Source organism: Trachurus japonicus, chromosome 21, assembly GCF_045865225.1.
Source record: "Trachurus japonicus isolate A0001 chromosome 21, Traja_1.0".
Classification (NCBI taxonomy): domain Eukaryota; kingdom Metazoa; phylum Chordata; class Actinopteri; order Carangiformes; family Carangidae; genus Trachurus; species Trachurus japonicus.
In genome coordinates this window covers 17818976-17840159 of record NC_140927.1, presented here as the reverse complement: position 1 = coordinate 17840159, position 21184 = coordinate 17818976, and the positions used below count along the sequence as shown (strand labels likewise).

Here is a 21184-nt window from a genome sequence, read left to right as displayed (position 1 = left end):
ATTTGGATTTATATGCATGTTTTAACATGGACCCCAGGAAGAGTAGCTGTTGCGGGAGTAACGGCTAATGGGGATCCAAATAAACAAATAAAATAAATAGACAAAGTTAATGTGACCTGTTGCGTTGTCACTTTGTGGCTTTTATTCTCTTAATTTGTTAAAGTGTATAGATTTAAGACAAATCTAAAACCAATTATTTATTACTAACGCCAAGTAGTTATTGTTAGAATTGGTACTATTATTATTGTTATTATATTATTATCATGATTAGATGCACGCTACAAAAAAAGTGCACGGGATGATTCACATCGCAGGCGTGCTTTTGGGTTTAGATAAAACTTTGCTGTTGCTACTGAGCCACTTTTATGTGCGTAATATTAACTTCAACACTGTAATTTGACCAAATCGATACAAGAAACCGCCTCAAAACTGTCCCTGTTGGTGTGAGAAACAGACTCTTATGGGAACTACTTTTGTATATCTTTATAAAGAAGTAACTTAGTGGTAATATTGTTGGAAGTATAGCAGTGTAAAGCCTATACTAACTTGACCTTAACTTTGTTTTGGCGCCCCCACTATGTTGGAGGAGCCTGGGCTGGTACATGGCGCTGTCTGGCTGAGTTTGGCAGTAAAGCAATAAAGCAACAAATACTGAGGGGAAAACGTTGCGAATTGCACACAGAGAAAAACTCGGTGTAGCTGCTCAACAACAGCCAGAGCAATAAAAACTAATAGTAGGTGAAAGATGGTGTGGTGGGGAGTTGAAAAGATGAGAAAAAGCAGAGGAACACAAGGCTGGAAAACAAGGGGCCTGCAGCCACCAGGGTAGATTATACATGTAATGTAAGATTTTTAAAAAAACGTAACAAAAAACAGGATTTTCACAATAAAAAAAAATCTAATTTTTACCAAAGAATTCCTACAAAATAAAAGCCCACAATTTTGAGAAAACGGATCTGTGCCAGTGACCAATGAGAGACGCGAATTATTGCAGTGCAGGTTTAAAAAGATAATGACTTAAATGAACCTTTAATGCGACTGCAATATTACAGAAACATAATATCTACTACAGCAATGAGGTGACGATGACCTGATGGTGATGCAATAGCAGGCACCATTAATAGATCCACTGTCCTGTAATGCTTCATGTGTATTAGCCTGTTGGTGGTTGGTACTAGGCTATTTAATAACTGCAGCTTCAATCTCTGACCACTTATGACCTGCAGCTTTATACTTTGTCAATACTAAACCGCAATGTGCAAACTAAAGTGGTCTGGTCACCATTTAGTGTGCTTTCGTAAAGTTAAACACTTAGATATGATCCATCTACCACATGCATTACCAAACTGGTTTCTAATACGCACAGAGAGAAACCCAATCTAGTAAATACGTCTCATTCTAAATTTATGCGATGTGTGTAGTTACACACACACACACACTCACACAGGGTGAAATTAAAAGTCACATATACTATGACTTCTGAGTTTCACCAGATCCATTTGGTCACACAGCCGCAGTAACCTCCAGCTGGCATGTGGAGGTCTTGGTAAGTGGGAGTGAGCTGCTGCTGCTGTGTTATGCTTTAACTGGGAGGAGGAATCTGCACTGAGGAGGGAAGCGAGACATTAGAAAGGCACATGTTACCCTAATCTGAGATCATACACGAATGTAAAGCTAAACGTTTGGGGCAAAATAAACAGTAAAAGTGCTGGTTTGAGGGATTTGCTGGTGGATTTAGAGCTAAGAGCGAGAGTGGAGGATTATGACATAACTAGTTCTCCTAATGCAGGCGATGTTTTATTATTAAAATCTTGATTCTCTCTTTTTTTCCCCCTCCTTTCTTTGCTCAAGGTATTATTTAACATTTTGATTTCATTTGTTTTTTCTGATGTGCGTGATGAAGATTAAAGCAGATCTTTGCCAAAGAGACATCTGAATACAGAGCAGGGTGTTTCATTTTAAAAAATTAGGAGCAGCGGGAAGTCATTAAAGTGTCTGGGCATAAATGCAACAAATACTTCCCCCTCATGCATATTAATGCGTTCATTTAGAAAGTGAGGAGTACGGCGTTTAATTTGGAGGGACAGGTAGTGTCCTCCCGCCGCCGCCGCCGAAATCACAACCGTAGAGTTTTCTAAAAAAAAAAAAAAAAAAAAAATCCATTTGGCTTCTACGTGGAAAAAGAATAAAATAAAACAAATAAGATTTGATGGGGAGAAATACAGACTGTTGTCAGATTTTATACAGACCTATGAACAGATAAACAAGCCTATAGGTTATCATCATCAATTAGCGACTGACTGATGCTGCTGGATGACACTGGCCATGTATAAATCCACGGTTAAATGCTCCTCAAAATCCTGTTTAAAAATGTAAAATCACTCCCATGGTTCACAATAACGTGGCAGCAGGTCATTTAAAATGTGCTTTATTTACAAATGTATTCATCCTCAGGTTGCAACTTTACAAGACCTCTGGTCCGTGCGTAAAGAGTCTCATCCACATTTTTATGTTCACCAACAACATGCTTTCCGGAATGCTTTTTTTATTTTTTATAAATCCAATCCGAGGTTAAATATACACCAAGTATGTATTTATTTATAAAGAATAGATTTTCAAAACAAGAGCGACTCCAATGCAAACGCTTCATGTGTGACCGCACGAACACAAAACCAGGTCTGACAAATGAAAACCTCTCGGAGCCTCATTCACAACAATTATAATGTTGCTTTCACTGACACAACCGGAAAGTTTCACATTCACAAACCCACTGGTTTCACAGACATTTGAAGTAAACACCTTCTAACCACTAAAAAAAAAAGGGGCCGCAAATGTTCTGCTCCACAGACCGAACTTGAATGTGGCCGCGGCCACACAGGACAAAAAATAATGTAAGGGTGCTCATTTTTTTAAAAAACAGACTTACAATAACTTGGGAGAGAGGGGGTGGTATTTAACTAAATAACGGCAATTAGGAAATAGACATGCAGTGATAATATATTCTTGAAATACTGACTTTAATGTTTTTATTCGTCCGTAAACATGAACTTGACTGTTTGCTTCCACAACAGGCCTTGCACTACATGCACAGGGCTTCTTGCAAAATGCACAAAAACACAAAGAGCCATAATCCTGCGTAAAACAGGCCTCACACTTGTCTTGGATGAGAAAGAATGAGGCGTACAGTTTCATTTTTTTAACCGCGCCAAGGCCCAGCAGGAGTCGAGGCCTACTGCGCGTCTGGAGAGCCTCGGCCAAAGAGGGAGACAGAGAGAGAGAGAGAGAGAGAGAGAGAGAGAGAGAGAGAAGAGAGAGAGAGAGAGATGACCAGCTGGGTAAAAATCTGCTGTATCCTGATCTGCAATGTATTTATATCAGCCTGCTATTAATATCACTGCACTGGTGGAGACTTGATAGAACTGTAGCCTATTGTGCGAAAGGAATACAAAGGTTTTTTAACGCGTATTTAGGCTACAGAAACAAGTCAGTGCCACAGACCGAGGGGGGCTCATGGTGTCTGTGCTGCAACACATTCATACATGGCTTCAACACACAAACAAACATGTTCTGTGCGCTGCTGGTCATGATCAAGTCCAAAGGTCAATCAGTACGCGGAGAAAGCCTGTTCGCGCATCATGAGCCGCTTCTTCTTCATCCTCCGGTTCTGAAACCATATTTTCACTTGTTGGTCGCTCAGGTCCAGTCTGTCTGACAGCTCCTTGCGTTTCTGTCTGTTGATGAATTCATTCATCATGAATTCATTCTCAAGTTCAGCCAGCTGTGGCTTCGAGTAAGGCTTTCTCTTCTTGCGCGTCCTCACTTGTGACGAGCACCATGGGGCACCTGGAGGGAGCAGAGGTGGAAACAGGTTTTATACAGCAACAGTAATGCGCTCTGAAGGGAAATAACAGACCCTGCTGCTCATATGAAGTGAGAATGTAGCAAAAAATATATAGTTTAATACTACTACAGCGCAAGAAGGCACGCATAGTGCAGTCTATAAATAGGAGATTCACATTACCATCAACAATAGCTTCTGTAAGGACAATACATTGAAATCTTAGATGTGAACTGACTATAAAAACACTAAACTCATGATTGCACACACACAAAAGGTCTCAGTGCAACTCATTAGAAGCCAATAGAAATTGGTTACTCCATTATAACGAGGTAATATGAGACAAGCAGTTATTAATAAGATCCCCGTTGTGATATCATGATGATTTCTTATCATAATCGCATAGTTATTAATTGTGGAGATAGTTGAAAGTATGAAACAATTTTATAGGCTACTTAACCTTCAGCAAAAGTCGTCCTGGAGCATGTGTTAGTGGATGGAGGCTGGAAGCAGTTCTGCTCCTGTTTGGTGCCGTTCACACTCAGTGGACCTGATGAATCCGCGTTGATCTGAGCTCCAGAGCTGTGAGAGCGGCTGTGCAGCTCCGAGTAGCCGCGGTCACTCACTGCCCCATGCTCCCCGGCGTAAACCTCCTCCTGCCTGCCGGACTCTTCTGCCTTGTGGTCCGTGTCCTGGAAGCATCGAGCCGACTCCTCCAAATGCGCCTTGACGTGGTGTCCGCCTCCACCTCCAGCACCGCCAGCACCAGCAGCACCGCCGCTGCTGCTGGAGGAGCTGCTGTTTACAGACACCGAGTTACTGGACAGGAACGGCGGACAGTAGCCGCCAAAGGCGCGGCTCTGGGGTGGCGGTGCTGCTGGTCTAGACGTGCACGAACTTGAGGAAGTCCACGGGAGCGTGCACACCTCTCTCCTGTTGTAAGGGATCTGATGCAGCCCGGGTATGTGGGCTCCATTACCCCGCAAGTTGGAGAAATACAGCGACTCAGGTGGAGAGAAATTCAATAGAGAACCAACGTAGCCAGGATTTAAAGGATTCCGCTCACACATTTCCATGGAGCTTCCCTCAAACGCTTCTTGCAAGCGTTTTAGCAACTCCTGAAGAATAAAGGGAAGGTAATTGTTGATTTGTTAATACGGCGTCACGTGATATGCAAAATATGTTGTTCCGCCCCACCCTTGCTGCCAATACTGCAAAGCAAAAATACTCCATGAGGAAATATTTTGGTATTAAGTGGGTGGAGGATCAAGTTAAAAACCCAAATATCCATGTAGATTTTCTATATTTACACAAAAAGAGAGAAAAAAAAATGTCAGAGGGATACAGGATATTTGGCTGATATCCATTTCAGTGTCAGGAGCTTCCCTTTGAAAGAACATGAGCACGGGGTTTTATTTTGGTGTTGTGACCTGAAGAATGACAATGTGACTCTGTAGACTCACCCATATAGTTTATAGTGGGCTACAAGGGTAAATACAGGACCTTAAATGCACCACGGGAGACTCGAGGCGCTGCATCCACTGGGCTCCAGGGTACAGCTCTAATCATCAGAGAATTATATTTGACTTTGGTTTGTAATTGATTACCATCAGTGACACACACACGTACTCCATCAAAGCGCAACAGAAATTATTAAAACAACACGAAGGCTACACACTGTTACAGTGGCATTAAATCACCACATGGACACATTCATGTCCACGGTGGTCAAAAATCCCCCTTTTGCCCCACACGCAATCTCAACAATGCAACATTATCAGCCTCACACAGATAACATTCATGGGAGGCCCCACTGTACTTTTCGCTGCAGGTTATTAGATTAGCTCCAGTACACTGTGGCCCTGGAGCTGGTGCTTTTCTTGCGCTGTGTCTCTTGTACACAATGCGGCCTATATGCGCGTTCGCCTCCGAGCTGTGGACTGAACACAACATATGAGGAAACGTAGAAATGAAACGTATCCGCATTTCGAGGAGATGCACATCGACCTTTGAAAAAAAAAGAAGAAAAAAAAGAGGGGGAAACAATTCCGCACAGTGTGGATGGATTCACTATCAGAACAATTTGATCTTCCCTCAAATTTAAACTCAACGGAAGCAGGTTTCTTATATTAAAGTTGTTTCTAACCTATAATCTTAACATCCTGGTGCAATTTAGATTCGTATCGTCTTGTTTAAAAAAAAAGAAAAGAAAAGAAAAAAAAAAGAAACAATTTTCTCTCCAGAAACGCAGAAATCCTCCGCTGTGAAATCTCAAGTCAAATGTTTGCACTCGAAAATGCAAATGAACCATAACGAGCCCCCTCCTGCTCCGTGTTTACACTCCTTTACAGTCAAATTCATTGGATAAATATTGAAACTACTAATCTAAGTCTATTTTACCAACACTAGTCTAGTACTTTCAGTACTTTCTTAAATAAATAGCACTACTGCTCTTGTGGGGATTTAACACTGGTCAAGGGTGTAACTGCGTGTTTTATGATCAATCATAACAGCCTCATATTGCTGGAATATTCTGGTTACCTACTCACATGAAATTTGACTCGGTTTATATTAGACAATGTGTGTGGTGGCCTCGCACATTGGTCCCCTGAAATTTCTCACGGACAGGATTAAGTGTGTGTGTGTGTGTGTGTGTGTGTGTGTGTGTGTGTGTGTGTGTGTGTGTGTGTGTGTGTGTGTGTGTGTGTGTGTGTGTGTTGGGGTGTTCAAAAATAAAATACACTGACATTGAAGACTTGAAGCAGTTGTGTTTTCAGTTTTGGCTCCACGTATAGTGGGCACGTTGCCCATCTAAGGGCCGACTGTGCTCGTGACTGTGACCCCCCCTTCCCCAACATGGATGTAAATAATTATGGATAACTAACACAGATTTTCAATAATGCCATACCTTATGACTTCACCACATCCAGGTCCAAACGCAAACTTATTATCTATTTATGACAAAGAGAAAAAAGTCTGAGGAGACTTCACATTGAGGGAGGGGGAAAAAAAGTTCAGTGAGATTTAGATTTGACAGGTTTAGGGGTTAAACCACACAAGTTTCTCAGGTATCATTGTATGAAAACAGTCAAACGTGCTGTTGCGGCTCTAATCCAATAGGTGGCAGTGCAACTTCACATACGCTCCCCTGCTGCCATGATGTTCTTACTCCCTCTCTCATTGTTTGTCAGTATCTTAATCCTGCAGTGAAACATCAGCAGCGGTTTCAGCATCACTCAGCCATGCAGATTTACTGCTGCCATGTGAATTCATTCATTTATTAATTCATTAATGAGAATGAATAATGGGCCATATCGTAAGGTGGGCAACAACTGCTGTGAACTATAACAACATCTGTATTCAAGGGCTAGTGGGCTACAAAAAAAAATACACAGATGTTGTTGCAAATCATTAAATTGAAAAACAAACAAAAACACAAAAACATGACAGCAGGAAAAAAAAGCGATAATTATTATAAATTCAATATATTGAAAATGAGTAGGCTACACAAGTTTTTTCAACTGAAATGTGTTTGGTTACCGAGACGAGCTACGAATAATAATAAATAAGGTATGAATACAAATTTTAAAAAAACAGAAATAATATTACACATCTAACTCGACCTACATTTTCTACAGAGTGGAAACTTATCAAACTTTATTTTGGATCTACTCGTTTAGTCATCTGCTTTACAACCCAAGAAGAAAAGGTTTAGATGTTATTCTAGAGTTTGTATGGTGTATTTGACACTTAATAATAGGCTATAATAACAACAACATGTCTAAATCCAGTTAAATTACCTACAGTTAAAGAGGGAGAATTATAAATTAAATTCAAAAGAAAAAAAAATCCTTCCATCGATAAAACTCGCGACAAACGAATTATTAGCCTTCTTGCTGATGACGGAAAATAAACACATTTATCTCGATGATAGAATGAGTCTTGTACATTGCACTGCTGGATATTTTTGAACTGTTTGCTCAAAGGAAAACATCTCTTAAATTTGATCTAAAACAAATTTTCGCCTTTGACGATAAATGCAGAATTATACATTTGTGAAATCCAGTTTTAAAATATGTTGCTGCACGCTTCAAAAGTGTAGACAGACAAGTTTTAGTGGCATTTACTGCTCCTCTCTCCGTCCACTGAGGGTGTCAGGAGCCAAATTAAGGAGCAGCAGTCTGTCTGTCTGCTTTCCCAGGGCCTTTGAAGGCAGCTATCCGCCGTCTATTGTCCTTGGTAATAAACTTGCTGCTTCCCTCGTTCAAGTTCTTTGGGCTGAGAAAACGCTGCCTTACAATCCTGCGTGGAAGTGTTGAAATCTGACCAGATGAGTGAGTGAGTGAGTGGAAGTGGAAGTGTGGAGGTTTGTCACAGGATGCAGTTAGGTTTATCCACCATGCTGCTGTGAAGTGTGGACAGGTTTCATTTGGTGAAAGGGAGGTAGATAATGTGATGATGATTTTTCTGGGGTCTGTGTGCTCAGGTCCATTTGGCGCCGAGGGAACACGGGGAGGAAAGTGGGAGCTTTCAGGTAAGAGCCGAACCGAAACCGGTCCTCTGGAGGATGTTTTTTTCTTTCATCAGTTTCATTTCTTAAAACGGTTGTTTGTCTGAAGAAGGCAGACAGTGAACGACGGCATCGAAACGGATTCTCTTTGTCGGTAGAAATCAGGTGCGTAGCTATGGACAGAGAATTAAAAAGAGAGTAATTCATCTACCTGAGGAAAAAGTGCTGGTTTTGCAGCCTCACATTTGTAAAAAAAAATAATTAAAACGCAGTCATTTAATTTGAATATTAGCCTATAAAGAGTTCTTCAGCATTTGTATGGTTTCCCAAAGTTCTTGTTACTTCATATAGTCATGTCTGGGCCTACATTACGTCATGTTGACCGAGGTCTACGAAAAACAAGTTCAAACTAACTTTGAATGTTTGTCCACTGCACTGTCCTGCCCTCATTTCTGCCCTGTCCACCTCCTTACATGACCAGAAACTGGGCTTAATATAAACATTTGATTTGTCATAATGCATGGGCAAGAAAAAAAAAAGGTGAGACTGGAGGGACAAAATAAAAAATATCTGCTTTATAGAGCAAGCTATAACTGAATCTATATTCACCTCAAAATCGTCAAAATGTTAATGGGCCTAGTCCTTTAGACAAAAACTATAACGACAACTAAGCCAGACTTAATACACTGTCCGTGAGGTTGTATTTGGAAATAATGCCTTATGAGTTTATTAAAATACATATATAGGCTATATAAAATAAAATAAAATAGGGTCAAATTAAAACCAGGCTCACGTTAACCTCCAATAATCCAAACGCACAGCGTTAACATTTTGTGATTAAAGTTCACACATTTTGCGTGTGTGTAAAAGCCAATAATGAACAGTGGAGCTTAAAATTAAGAATTACAAATAAGTTAACCTTTTCTGTTTAACTCGGAATCAGTGCCATAAAAATATAAAAAACTATACTCACATAGGCTTTTTCTACTGACGTAGGCCTATACGTATTAGCTACTTTTATTTTCACCACGAGAGTAAAGTGATGCACGGAGATTAACGCGCCGTATCAGCTACAACTGAATAAAGCCTCTTCCCACTAAAGTTATTTCTCCTTATTCAAAATAATGAATAAACAGATAATCAATGACAAAATCAGAGAAAAGAGAAAAAGAAATCTGTTAAAGTAAAGAGATTACAAAGAGACTGGAAAACACACAACCCTGCTATTATATTTTGAAACATCGCTCTCATTTTATTATTGTAATGACTAAAGAGCAGCGTCTTCGGAGCATCATTTCTGTCTCTGCAACTTTTACCACGGATCCTTTGAATATTAAATTCATACAGCTTCAGCACAGCCTTGTTTTTCTATAGCTGCTTTATCAAATTAAATTACAAGTCTGTACAAATTCTCATTTGTCCAGGTCCAAGGCATCTAATTTGAATGAAGCCATTTGGATAAGGGGCGAAGCATCTTCAAGACAAAAAAAAACTAAGTCCAGTTAACTTGATTCAATTGCCTAGAGAAGTTAGAACAACAATAAAATGCATCAACTTTGAGATGCTTGTGAATCTTACTCAGTGTTGCAATGGTAAGTTGCAACTCTGTGCTGTTCTTGTTGTATTAAAGGTTGTGTAAAAAAGTGTTTTTCAAACTGTTGCTCAGTGGTTTGCATTCACCGGAAGGCTCCACTAGATGGCGCTCTCAGTTAAGGAATGAAAAGCCCACTGGCAGACAAAGGCCAAATAGCATAATAAAAATGCAACAGCACTGAACACAGATACAATGGTGTGATTGGGATTGGGATCAGAGGTACAGGCCTGCACATGGCCCCCAGACTCCAGTAAACACCACTTCAGCACATTGGACATAATCTGGAAACCATCATCAGCAGGAGGCACAAGACAAAATGTGTAGGCGACGTATAAGTAAAAGTTGTATAGGCTTTTTTGAAGTAAGCAGATGCTCAATATGAAAAGAACTGATGATACAAAGTGTTGCAAACCTCTTTGGCCTGTGAATCGTTCCAAAGCATAAGGACACGTCTTCAGTCTGTTTTCAGGTGATTTTCTCTTTTTTTCTTTTTGGAGTAAACATACATTGCATGAGAAAGATGAAACCTCCCCAGAGCTACTCATGTTTTTCATTCAGACTGCAGCTCAGGTCTCATCTCTGTCTTTGTTTATTTCTTTCTGTCTGGGGCAGCTGTTGATTGTAAAGAAACTGCTCACATGTATTTTTCTTCCCTCTTTTGAGGAGGGTGGAGTCTAACTTCAAAGTGATCGTGAGTCAAGGGATCGAGGGACAAGGGAAAAACATTACAACCAAGTATGTTTACCAGACAGTTTTGACTTTTCTCTCTTTGCTGTGCTTCCAGTGTCTCTACCTCATCTCTGATTTGAAGTTAGAAATCCTCGCTGCAGCAGAGGATGAATTCCCTCCTACGCTGCTCCTGGCAGCTCGTGCCAAATCCCCAGCTGCTGCCTCTGCTGCATACATTGTTAACAGTGGGATCCACCCGCGCCAAGTACTTTATTAGGAACAGCTTTACACCTGCTTACGGTATAGGCTACAGCAATTCAGATAATGGTCCTTTACGACAAACGCATCCCAGACTTAACAACATGTTGACCCTTAGGGCGGACGCTACATGTCGGGCTCCACTCCCTGGCGGCCAAGAGCAGAAATCTGAGGCCACAGTGAGAACAGACACTCAACAGTTGACCACAGGAACGTAGACTGGTGTGCTGTTGAATCTGGATTTCTGCTGAGGCAGCAGATGGTTGGGTCAACGGCGTGAATTCATGGATCTAACTTGCGCTGTGTAAACAGTCCTGGCTGGTGGTGATGGTGTGGCTTTTTTTTCCCCACTTCAATGCACCATGTTCAAAAGCAGCTAGATCTAGTGACTAGATGTGAATCCAGTGGAACACCTTCAGGATGGAGCTTGGCAGTGTAAATACGCAGTTTACAAATGAAGAGTTCATTTGCAAAAGCAGATAACTCAGTTTTTAAAAAATTCTAGAATCTTCATTTTTTATTTTTTATTTTTTATTTACATAAGGTTATATCAGTCAAACCAAAGTTGAGTGACTTTGAGATGTAACAAAACAGACATATCTCAAAAAAATAAAGTTTTATTGAAAACTACACTATGCAAAGAATAATTACAAAGCCTCAGCTCATTTTTTTCCAAATGGCACTTATCTGCTTTTGCAAATGAACTCTTCAAATATTAAATGATGTAGTCATGTCAACATGGAAGATGATCTCAAAGGAATATCAACTGAACCCACACCACAAAAAAACGCAGCTATCCTCAGAGCAAAGGGAGGCTCTACTCAGTATTATTAGTACGGTGTTCCTAATAAAGTGCTTGGTGAGTGTTTAACTTCATATAATCATGTGTGCGCCAACACTAACTGATGCTCCCTTGATTCGTCTCCTCCACATCTCCATATTAAGACCTGAAACTGGGTTGTTATCATATCAATGTATGAAACACATCACTTGTTAATTAATGAAAGTAGCTGCTTCAAAATCATCTGAAGGAAGTGTGTGGACTGGATGTCAGACTTCTTATTTGCATCATAATGTTCATCAGTCCACAGCTAATCATGGTTTAATTATGGTCTCAACAACATTATCTGGAGCTGACTGGTAGGAACTCGCTAACTAACCTAAATCTTTGTGGTTGTTGACTGGATATTTTAGGCGATATCAGAAATTAACTGCTCATCTACTAATGATGGAAGTGAGGAAATACGTGAGATTTCAATATATTTAATAAATATTAACATTATCTTTTTTCCCCTCTAGTTTTCATATAGTCATCTTTAAATTTATGTCAACAAAGACTGAAGAATATCAATAATAATTTATTTTGAAATAAGATAAATATCAGGGACATGCACTGGTAGAAAGGCGAGTTTCACCTGTGTGGAACAACATTAATATCAAACAGTGGATGATGTTATGAAGGGATTGCATCAGTGCTGCTCTCTGATTTGCATGGCTTATGTCCATCAGAAAAACTGATGTTATTGCTGTCATTGATCTACAAATTTGCCAAATATTGATTAAAGCAGAAGTAAGCGATCCGGTCGTTTTGGCTAACTTCTTGTCAGCCGATGGAGTTAGCAGCCCCCGCCCTCGTCATGGATCTATTGGTCCTCGTCCCTACGTCACCACATTCACGCGCATCCCTTGGCTGCACACACAGCCCTTCATGCCGTTCTCTCTCCTCATTGGATAAAGGTTGTAGGATACAAGGAAAGTTTTCTCCTCAGCTTACAGCAGAGCATGTGACTGACAGACCCGTGTTTCAGACCAAATACTCTATATAAGTGATTGCCCTCGGAAGATATAACTATTTAAGACTTATGTTTTAATGCTTTAAGTGTGTTGTACTTAAATAGAAAAAAAATAAATGAAACAATATGCATATTTATCCTTTGTATGTGCACTTTATTTTTGAAAATTTCTTAGATCCTGGTGTTTTTTACATGTGGTTTACAGATACAGAATAAAGTGTTTAATATATTTTGCATTCTTATCAAACGTCACAATAATTAAAAACACCTTTATGACCAACAATGGCCCTTGCAGTTTTCAGCACATGGCTTTAATAAGTTACTACCACAAGGAAATGCACAAAGAGGTTAAATAATGTAACAAATGATGGCTGTAAACTCTATGACTTTACTTTTTCTCCCTCCACTTTATCAGTTTCAGTCTGTGGCCTTATGAGTGAGAGATTTGTCATTTGAAAATAACCCCAGAAACTTTGCCCCGTCACACTACAGGTTCACACCAGCAGACACAACCTGTTCTTAATGCCATTCAACGCACTGTTGTTCATCAGTGCAACTGCACACGTTAACTGAGGAGCATAAGTGACACATCTGTGCCCTGACTCAGCCTCTGAACAACAGCTGGAGGTACATGAAACGCCTCAGAAACAGCAGCAAAAGAACGACAGAGGCTGTCATTCAAGAGACTGCATGGGGCAATTTGGGGTTCAGTGTCTTGCCCAACAGAACTTCAGCAGGAGGTGAGGAATCGAACCACCGACCCTCTGATCAGTACACAACCCACTCCATCACCTGAGCCCGAGACAGCCAACCTTCAACCAACTGGTGCCGTCTCCTGACACCAACACACCCACAGCAGTTATACTGACTCACTGTACAACTACAGGTGTAATACTAAGATCAACAGAGGCTGTGTTGTGTTCAAGTGTCACAGCCATGAAACTGAACCAGGCAAACAAAATTCGTCAGTTAGTTATTATTCACACCTTAATTTCCAACTGTGACATGTCTACATTTCCTCAGCACAAAAAAAAGAAAAGTCTGTGGAAAAGTAGAAAAAAAAGAAAAACCAAACATGAACAATATCCAATAATCGACAATGACTTAAGACACCCAGTTGTCAAACAAAAGATAAGGTGCTCATACTGTTAAAAAAAACTGAAACAAAGCTGCCAAACAAAGATAAAATGATTTAACAAACTTTATGTATTTCTTCTGCATTATATCTGTTGGCCAAGAAAAGAGCTGAACAGAAAAATAATATCTGAACCATATCATGATGCAAAAGTCAAAGACAGATCACCAAAAGTCTGAGATTATACAACCCAGAAACACATGCAGTGTAAGATTATCCTTCAACAGGAGGCTCAGAAAAACACATCAGCTGCACAATTAATCCCCTTCATGTATGCAAATGATCTAATTATATTAAATGCAAATTCTAAAAGTTCTTGGAGGAGAATGCCTACAGTGTCTTGTGAGTAGCTATAATGTTTTGTTTTTTATTTAAAAAAGAAAGAAAGAAAAAGTGATGAGTGCAACTGACTTCAGTATTATTTAGTATAAAGGTTGTAAAACAAGCTTCTCCTCATTAAAAGAGCATTAGTATACATCAAGTTTAAAGACAATAACAGAGTGAGCTGAGATGTTATAATAAGCTACATGAAGTGTTACATTATTAAACTTTAAGTCAAAATGTGTGCTCTTCTATTCTGTATTTGTTCTGGTATGAACCCCATAGTGCTGCAAAACCTTTGGCTCTGCAGCAGCTTGTAGCTCCTCTTAAGTTGTTTTTCAGTAGCCTCATTAAAAACATCTATTTTATCAGCTATCTCTTTATGGAAAAACGTGAACACATGGCAGTAGAGATGTTCCTAGACTGCTAGGGTCAGACACAAGTCAGGACATCAGGTAAAAAAAAAAAAGGAAAAAAAAAAGGCCACAACAGCCACTCAACTGCCAATACAAGCGACAGCAGTTTATATTAAAGCCTGCAGGGGGCGCCAGAGGATGCACAGAGGAAACTCTTGATGGCGCCTTAAACAGTCATTTCACATGGAGAAAGCAGAAGTCCATGCATGGGTGTTATGTCTTTACATATCGGGTCTCCGGTAGAACTCATCTGCAGCATACATGTAGCCTACCAGGTATCTCTGATAAATGCTCACAACACAATGCAGCTGAGTGAGGGTTTGGCACAGAGACTGACACACAGCTGAGGAGGGCTGATGTTGTCATGCTCGTTTCAAATGTCAGACACAAAACTGTGTTTAGAAAAATGTTAAATATTAAAGTCTAAGCTCTAAAACGAGAGTAATTCGTAAAAAAGAAAAAAAAATCAACGTCAGAGTCACAGTAGCAGACAGGAAATAAGCGCGATTTCATAAATTACAGCAGGGACAAATCATTGTTTACATCTTAAAAACATGGTGACTCTCAAAAAGAAGAATATCTTTAAAAACAAGCCCCTTATAAGGACACACAACTGTGCTGTGTTGTCTGGAAGTGTGTGATAATGTAGGCATTATCACCACATCATAATGTGTCTTTGACGAATAAAGACCTGAGTGGAACTAATCTTTAAAAAAAAAAGAAAAGAAATAACAAAAACAGAAAATGCACTACAAAATCTCTGTCTATATACATGTATATTAACACATTTAATCTCTCATCATAAACTTACACGTTGATGTTAATGCAATTCACATCACTGATATAAAGTCGCAGAAATGGCATAAAAAATAAATAAGAGGAATAAATAAATAAAAGAAAGATTAAGAGAGGGGAGGGCGAAGAGAGAGGAGGGGAAACAATAGAGAATCAAAGCATAATAATATTCCTAAATGAAGAGGGAAATGCTGCAGCGCTCATTTTATTAATCAGACTGTCAATTTCACCCAAGAGGCCAAACCCAAGAGCAATCTAAAACAGACTCAGATCAACCCAGGGACAAGCGCCTCGCGCCTCACTCCTCTCTTCCTCTCCACTTGGATATTATTCGTCTGACCGAAGGCCGCCTCCATCATCAAGTGACAGCCCTCTCCTATTTATTTGCTTATAAACCTGTTACAATAAATGATCATTGGAGCAACGTCAGCCGAGCATTTTAACAACGAACAGCAGCCACTTTTGATGAATGACATTTTTTGCTGCTGCTGGTGGTGGAGGAAGAGGATGCTCGGCTCATTCTGAGCAGTCGCTCGTCGATTGCATTCAGATTCTTTCATTTTGGCGTCTTGCTTTATAAAAAGGTTTAGAGTCAGTTATTTAGAGACAGTTGCTGAGTTGCATGTGGATTTAGCTCCCGACACAACTCATTGGTGCTCCTCCAGCCCCCTGGACAAGTGTTGGGTTGTGTGTGCGCGCGCGTGTTGTTCTTTCCCTTTTTTTTCCTCCTCCTTCCTTCTTCCTCCTCGCCTTGCACCAAGCTTAATGATGGAGAGGATAAGAAAAGAGATGATATTGATGGAGAGAGGTCTGCACAGTCCCGTCGCAGGGAAGAGGCTCGCAGACACGCCTGGAAATTCAGTGCTGGAGGCCCTGGAAAACTCTCAGCACAGCGGACGGCTGAGCCCGAGAATAACTTCGGCGTCTCTCCATGGAAATCTTGGGGACATTCCGACTAAGGGCAAGTTTGAAATTGACAGTATTTTCGGCACGCACCACGGCAGCGACAATACCTCCTCGGCGGAAATTTCATCGTCGGAAAGCAGGAAGAAAATGAGCCTTTACTCCGAAGTTTCGCAAGAATCAGACATCAACAGTGATGTGGAGGTGGGCTGCCCCTCGCACCGCTCCCCGAGCCAACACAAGGAAAACAACAAAGGTAGGAGGATTTCATTTTGCTACGAATTTCACTTTTTATTTTAATATTTTGATTTTTTTAAATTGTTATTATAATTACGACTATTATTAGGTTTCTTATTGTCATCTAAAAACAGAAATAAGATAGACATTAAGAATTATTATTATTATCAAACACAATTTTTATATTATTAGGATTATTCTCGTAATATAGGCTATTGATACATATAATAATATATTTGATTAGCCTATCAAATCAAAAATATTTATCTCGACTGAAATTTTACTTGAGCTTTATTTTCTGTTTTATTATTGTTCACACCAGGCTGTTGTAAATGTAGCTGCTGCAGGCCGACACTCCAATCTGTATTATTTCTATATTATCAACATTTGTTGTTCTATTTTTACAGGTTTTTCAGACTCTGGATCTTCAAACGCGAGCTCAAACTCCCTCTCCAACATGAACGGTAATTCGGGAGGATCAAACAATTCAAACAGCGACCAGGTCAGGAGGTATCGGACTGCTTTCACCAGAGAACAGATCGGACGCCTGGAAAAGGAGTTTTACAGGGAAAATTACGTTTCCAGGCCGCGAAGATGTGAACTAGCCGCAGCGCTGAATCTACCCGAGACTACAATTAAGGTAGAGCCCAGATTAATCTTCATTATTCCTTGTGTGTGTTGTGTTGTGTTGTGTTGTGTGTGGTTGTGTGTTGCTGCTGTGTGCATGGGTTTGTGCTGAGAACGAAACGATGGAGCATTTAAAAAAAAAAAAAAACACCTGATAAAATGCACTTCTCTGAAAATATAGTCTCGTTGACCATTTCTTCTGTGATGCAGTGTGATGTTTTGATTTTATCTTGTGCACAAAATTACGCTTTTGCATCATGATGCCATTGGATGTTAATCAATTCAACAGTTAGGTTAATTAATAACTTACTTACAAAAACAATTTACTTCAAAAATTGCTAAATATTCCAGTGACTATTTTAGTGACTGTAACTCCAGAAGCAGAGGAGAGCAGCTTGGGTTTTTTTCTTTTTACGTGCAATGGTTATTATAAGGAATATTGTGAGTGAGTGCAGCAGTCGGTGTCTGAGCAGAGCAGAGCAGAGCAGAGCAGAGCAGACTGAGCCTCTCCAGGACTGTGTAGAGCCTGCAACAACATGGCAGCTTCAATATGGGCCTTGTTTTGACTGTGTGCAGGTGTGGTTCCAGAACAGGCGGATGAAGGATAAAAGGCAGCGTTTGGCGATGTCCTGGCCTCATCCAGCAGACCCCAGCTTCTACACTTACATGATGACGCACGCGGCAGCTACAGGAAGCCTACCTTACCCTTTCCACTCGCACATGCCTCTGCATTACTACCCGCACGTCGGCGTCACGGCAGCAGCAGCGGCCGCCGCCGCCACCGGCGCCGCCTCGTCACCTTTCGCCACTTCCATCCGCCCCCTCGATACCTTCCGAGCGCTCTCCCACCCGTACTCACGGCCGGAGCTCCTCTGCAGCTTCAGGCACCCGGGACTCTACCAGTCGCCCGCAGGCCTCAACAGCTCCGCGGCGGCGTCGGCGGCCGCGGCGGCTGCAGCGGCGGCAGCGGCGGTGAGCGCGCCGTCCGCCGCGGGGCCGTGCTCGTGTCTGAGCTGCCACAGCAGCCAGGCGGCCAGCGCGCTGCAGGGCTCCCGGAGCGCCAGCGCTGACTTTACCTGCACAGCTGCGGGCCAGCGATCCGAGAGTGGATTTTTGCCGTATTCTGCTGCTGTTCTCAGCAAGACCTCAGTCCCGTCACCAGACCAACGAGAAGAAACTTCACTTAACAGATAACTCATCACAACAAAAGCCTACACACCACCGTTTCTTATGTTTGCTCTAGTCCTACTTTAGGGGATAGGCCTGTACTTTAAAATCCACACTTGGGTAAAGCATTCCTTTCTTACACATCACTGTAATCATATAAATTAATTTCTAAAAGTCTGATGATTCCTCCCCCAAAAACTCTTTATATCGCAAAACACATGAACAGCAATTTTTTTTCTTCTCAAATTACAAAACAGACTTTTCTAAAGGCTCGTGCCCTTGTGTTTGTGCCAGTATAGACCATTTTTTATGGACTGTGCTGGTTTGACTTGCATATTTGGAAAAGAAAACAACAACAACAACAACAACAACAACAACAACAACAACAACAACAACAACACTGTCCCCCCCATACCTCTCTCTGTCCCCATGTTTATATTGAAAGGCAATTTCAGGTGGATGGATTGTTTCTACAAATTCAAAATTCTCACAAAGAATCTGAGATTGGGTCACACTTCATATTTCTGCGGCTCAAACCCCCAATATCTAACTTGACAAATCCAGCCTGGCTATATGTCGACTCCTCTGGTTTTAAAAAACACAAACGTGAGCTAATTATTCCCTCTAAATTTAGACAGGCCATACAGCAGAAGGCTCCTGCTCCTCTGCCCAGCACCATATCTTTCTTCACTAGCCCTAATAGACTGAGATTTTTGGCAGCAATAGCTTCTCCAACACCCCAGCCTCTGCTCTGTGGGGACACCCCTAATCAGCTTGAAAGGTGCATATAATTTTGCAGCGCGTCTTTGGTGTCAATTTTTATGTTAATAATGAGAGGATCATGACAAAAATTGCCAATCATGTTCCTAGATGGAGCTCCTTTGAATACACGACTGTAAGAAAGTTCCTCGTTTTGAGACCCGCTGTCAAGTGCTAACAACCCGCGGAGGGAAGTCATTAGACATACAAAAGACCTGGAACAAAGCGACAGTCCTGCTACAGACAATGCACTGTATAAAAGATAATATTTGACACATGAAGGGTTGAAAAATATTATACATCCAAAGCAGCCTATAAAGAGCCTCCCTCATTTTTTTTTTTTTTTTAGTTTGCTGATAATGGGAAATACCTCGACACACACACGCTCCTCCTTTTATTTCCATTGCAGAAGCTCATTATATCAAATCCAGTATTTTCATATAGGTATGTAGTCCCTATAGGACCTCTCCACTCAGCACACACAGTGACGGGACTGAGTAAGGCGAAAAGTTCAGATTAAATAGTCTGGCTCTCCAAACTGTCCGCGCCTGTAAAAATGGCTATGTGCTATTTTATTCGTTCCTGTTGGGACATCACCAATATGTTAATTATAAAACATGTGAAACTGTAAATCGTGAAATATTTTGCAAAAATATCATGGATAGTCCTACTGATAGCTGAAAACTGAATTATTGATCGCCCTGGATGAGGAAAAAAAAGCTTCATGAACTGTGGATGGTAGGCTATTTTTAAACACATTTTTTATTATAATAATTATTTATTTATTTTGTGTGACTTGCTGAATGTTTTTTTTTTCCTTTTCCTTTTTTAATGTTAAAACACTGAAAAAGTACACGCCAGTAGGACTATCACGATAGCCTACAAACACTGGCCTGTCAACTCCAACCAGTGGGGCCAAATTCATAATCTAATATTTCGTGCAAAAATTAAAACTGAATTATGGAGATGAAGAACATTTCTTTACGGTCCACTCAAAAAAAGGAGGCTTTAAAAAAAGAAGGGCTGATAAACGAGCACTGAAATTTAAAATGATGAAAATGGCATTGGCCTTTGTCCCTAGAGTCTCTGTTATAACTCTATATCTCTGTATTTAAAATATCAATGACTGTATGAATTTAAATATTTTAACTTGAAAAAAAAATGTGCAATATGAAATGTAAATCATGTTATTTATTGATCGTGTTTGTTCTTGGAAAATAAATAAAAAAAATGTTTACACAATTTCGCTTCTTTACATAAATGACACAAACACTAAAAATCCTAATTTGAATTTCGTGTCACATGTTACAGCAGAAAGCAAACCTAATTCTAGTAGCCTATATACCTGTATATAACTTCATACAGCCATTTCCCTATCTATTGCGTAGGTAAATATATTAATTATTTTTCAACGACAATGAAGACATCTGATGTTTGTAAGTGCTGTGACACCACTATAGGAAACACGGTCTAATACAAAAATACATGGAAAGCTACAGGGAATATGAGGCCTGCCATCACGGGTCATCCCGGCCCTATAATTTACCATTATTTTTACATTACCTCTAAATGATACAAGCTGATACTGTCGTTAATTGCACTTGGTTAAAATATAGCCTACACCATGAATGCCCCCAGGGGACTTTAAGATAAGTTGCTTTTTTGAACGTTCCCATTAAAAGAAATAGGATTAGGGCAGCAAATATGGGGCATGATGTATCACCATGTTTCCTTGCTCTTTACTAAAGCGAGGGTTGCAACCCATACAACAAAAGGCACCGAGATAGATGGAGGTGTAAAAAGGAAAAGACAGAGGCCAGAAAAACACTGCCCACAATAACACGATTAGTTTTGTATCCAATGTGCAAGACTGAAAAAAAAGAAAGAAAGAATTCATCATAATGCAGAAGACTGTCTGTCACCTTCGCTGAATGGTTTTTGACAAGAAAATAAATCTTTGGGTTGTTTAATATAATTTTATATTTTCTTTATTTCGGTGCTAATAGAAAAACCAAATTAAATGTCCACCAGCGAGATAGAAATGCAAAGATCGATGATCCTGCCCCTACTGTCCAATCACCCCTATTTAATTGACTGTATTTTCAGGGTAATTGAACTGCTTGTTGTAAATTGAGGATTTTATAGAAACGACATGAAAACTA

At 40.3% G+C, this 21184-nt stretch overlaps 2 protein-coding genes across 2 annotated transcripts in view; one reads left to right on the top strand and one right to left on the bottom strand.

Moving 5' to 3' along the window:
* Positions 1 to 2411: 2411 nt before the first annotated feature.
* hoxd12a (homeobox D12a) overlaps positions 2412 to 21184 on the bottom strand; it is a 24784-nt gene continuing 6011 nt past the window's right edge. Inside the window, exons 2-3 of the mRNA XM_085766022.1 lie at positions 4299 to 4956; positions 2412 to 3843 (exon numbers count right to left, since the gene is read on the bottom strand). Of these exons, the coding sequence (XP_085622148.1) occupies positions 3605 to 3843; positions 4299 to 4956 (897 nt within the window). The 3' untranslated portion in view covers positions 2412 to 3604. The remainder of the gene's footprint in view (positions 3844 to 4298; positions 4957 to 21184) is intronic.
* Positions 16095 to 18393, top strand: evx2 (even-skipped homeobox 2). Its single transcript, XM_085765031.1, has 3 exons — positions 16095 to 16488; positions 16877 to 17109; positions 17673 to 18393. Exons 1-3 carry the CDS (start codon positions 16095 to 16097, stop codon positions 18288 to 18290), a joined length of 1245 nt encoding a protein of 414 aa, XP_085621157.1. The 3' UTR covers positions 18291 to 18393.

Coding starts and splice junctions, on each gene's coding strand:
- evx2 (XM_085765031.1), top strand. CDS start 16,095: ATGATGGAGAGGATAAGAAAAGAGATGATATTGATGGAGAGAGGTCTG. Junction 16,489..16,876: donor ACACAAGGAAAACAACAAAG/GTAGGAGGATTT, acceptor CTATTTTTACAG/GTTTTTCAGACTCTGGATCT. Junction 17,110..17,672: donor TACCCGAGACTACAATTAAG/GTAGAGCCCAGA, acceptor GACTGTGTGCAG/GTGTGGTTCCAGAACAGGCG.